The sequence below is a fragment of the Phoxinus phoxinus genome, assembly GCF_949152265.1.
Source record: "Phoxinus phoxinus genome assembly, chromosome: 8".
Lineage (NCBI taxonomy): Eukaryota > Metazoa > Chordata > Actinopteri > Cypriniformes > Leuciscidae > Phoxinus > Phoxinus phoxinus.
In genome coordinates this window covers 9,688,860-9,691,659 of record NC_136883.1, presented here as the reverse complement: position 1 = coordinate 9,691,659, position 2,800 = coordinate 9,688,860, and the positions used below count along the sequence as shown (strand labels likewise).

At 37.3% G+C, this 2,800-nt stretch overlaps 1 protein-coding gene across 1 annotated transcript; it reads left to right on the top strand.

Annotated features, from left to right (window-relative positions):
* The first annotated feature begins 737 nt into the window (after window positions 1–737).
* Window positions 738–2,432, top strand: LOC307003118 (trypsin-2-like). The gene is made up of 5 exons (XM_079621231.1): window positions 738–821; window positions 946–1,096; window positions 1,602–1,849; window positions 1,977–2,113; window positions 2,209–2,432. Exons 1-5 carry the CDS (start codon window positions 782–784, stop codon window positions 2,356–2,358), a joined length of 726 nt encoding a protein of 241 aa, XP_079477357.1. The 5' UTR covers window positions 738–781; the 3' UTR covers window positions 2,359–2,432.
* The last annotated feature ends 368 nt before the right edge of the window (window positions 2,433–2,800 follow it).

Genomic DNA, 2,800 nt, shown 5'->3' with positions numbered 1-2,800 from the left:
ATGCGCGTTAACATTATGGCCAAGCACGCGCCCTTAAAATACCATATCACTAACGCGCAAAGCGCCACTGTCTTTAGACAGTTTTTTTCCTGGTCAATGGCGCAATTGCTTTCTAAAACTGGAAAATAGCACCATGGAAGTTTTGCGCCGGAACACACCTCCTCTTTGCGCTGAACCGCCCCCGCGAGCGCAAGTTCATTTCCTAATTTACCGACGTGCGTCTGTGGAGGGAAAAGTCCGCTGTGCGCGGGTGCAAAATAGGAATGATACATGCGTCGGTGTTCAAAGTCAATTGCGCTGGGTGCAAGATAGGGCCCTGAATCTCAAAACTGCGATGTTTACCAACGGACGAGACATCGAATGTCAAAACAAATTGTTATTTTGTGTGAAGTTGAGTCAGCCCATCAGTATGTGCTATTAAATTTATCTTTTATTGACTTTTATTGAACAGTTAAGAAAACAATAAACATACTGTACATAAGTCTTCACAATCTTAAGTTCTGTGCCACTCAAAAAGCAAAACAACATTTTGGTCATCTGTTTTATAAGCTTCATACTGTCATAAGTCAACGCTTCTTTCCAATGCATTATGACCATAGAAAACTATGAAAAGAACTCTTGTCTCACATGCTCATTTTTACTTGTGAATCATTTGCTGTGATCTTATTGGCTGTTATAGGTTCTGTAGGGGTGTTCAAAAAAATTGCTTAAAAGCATGAATGCTAATCTTGAACTTTGCAGAAGTGCTCTAAAGCTGTAAACAGTTATCTCCTTTACTGCAATGAAGACTGTTGTGTTCACTTTGCTGGTTGTGGCTGTGGGTATGTAGATCTCTCTTATTAGTAATTATTCATGACAATTGTTTGTTTATGCCTACATTGATTTGTATTATAGATAGTCTTTAGCATTAATATAAATAAAAGAACAATTCATTTTTCAATGAAGTTTACAGCACAGGTGATAAAATCATTGGAGGTTATGAATGTCCGCTCCACTCCCAGCCCTGGCAAGTGGACATTAGGGATGGGCATTACATGTGTGGAGGATCTTTGATTGATGAAAGATGGGTTGTGTCTGCAGCTCACTGCAAGTTCTTGTGAGTATATAACCTCCCTTTTTAACCTGTATTTTTTTTCCTACTTAACCATAAAACTACCTTTTCCCGAAAGAGTACCCTTCTAAGGAATCGATTAGCAACAGGTTGTTATTTTCTTACCATTTCTGAATGTGTAAAAAAAATAAAAATAAATGTCTAAAGAAAAAAAAGTTACACATTCTGTACTACAATAAAGATGAGAGTACGTTAGTCCTCCAAGCATTGGCATCCAGCTCTAATTTAGAATATTTTAGTTTTGAAACATATCTAAATTTGTTTTAAATATGCCTCTTTTCTGGTTTCAATGAATAATCACACATTTTTCTATTATTATTATTCAGCATACTAATGCAGGATTTGTATTGTCTGTAATTGTCTTGCCATAACCATTATGTCTCTTAGAGGTAAAACCTATTTAAGACTATTAGACCTATATGTAGGTAGGCAATATTCTGATAAAAATTATATTAGGGCTGAGTAAAATATGAGTTTATTTTTCAAATAGAAGCCAAATCGTCATCTCCCTGGGAAAGCACAACATATCTGGTACAGAAGACACAGAACAGCGGATCAAAGCAGAGAAGGTGATTCGTTATCCAAACTATAATAATACACCTCGTAACCATGATATCATGATGATCAAGCTGAGAACGCCTGCCATCTTCAACAAGTATGTGAAACCAATCCGTCTGGCAACCAGCTGCACTTCTGCAGGGGAGCAGTGTTTGGTTTCTGGATGGGGCGATACTGGAGGTGAGATGCTGAATAATGAAAATCTTCTTACACTTTTATATAATATGGTCAGGCATTAAAACATGCATTCATTCATTAGATATGTTGACGATGACAAGTTTTAGCACTGTTCATATTCTTTTTCCAGGTCACAGAGCTTCTGTCCTGCAGTGTTTGAATTTGCCTGTACTCTCACGTGCGCAGTGTAGGAGAGCATATGGTGCAAACATAACAGAAAACATGTTCTGCGCCGGATTCATGGAGGGAGGCAAAGACTCGTGTCATGTATGTTATTGACTCAGTCTTCCTCTTTGTATGAGTTTTATATTTTTATACAAACACGCAATTTTGTCCTTTTCATTTTCCAATTTTCTTCTCAGGGGGATTCTGGTGGCCCTGTAGTGTATAATGGGGAACTGAAAGGTGTTGTTTCCTGGGGCAAAGGCTGTGCTCTACCAGGCTTTCCTGGGGTTTATACTGAGGTGTGTCGATACATTGACTGGATCAAATGCACCATGGTTAATAATTAGCTCTTTGTTCAGCCTGGTCTGTCCTTTACAAGTAAAATGTCCTAATTATCTGTAATAAAATTCAGTTTGAGAGTATGTGTTTTCATCTTTTATTTTTATATGGACATTGTTTTTAAGCATTTTTTAATCATGGTTGCTCCTAGGAGCATAAATTTCATAGGGGCAATAAACATAACATTTCTCAAGAGCAATTTTTGAAGGGGACACCAATAATACAGGCGAAATTGTACTTGCAAGGATATGTGTACACAGAGGAAAGCCTTACTACTATTATTAGTGTAGCATGGAGACAGATCCATATCCTTACTCTCAAAGTTTATCTCTGGTTCAATGAAAAAGCTAACCAAATTGACCAAAATATTCTCCAGTGGAGTGCAGTATTGACAAACAATTATCTCTATATTTTCTGGGATTTTATCGATAATGATAATTAGACAATATT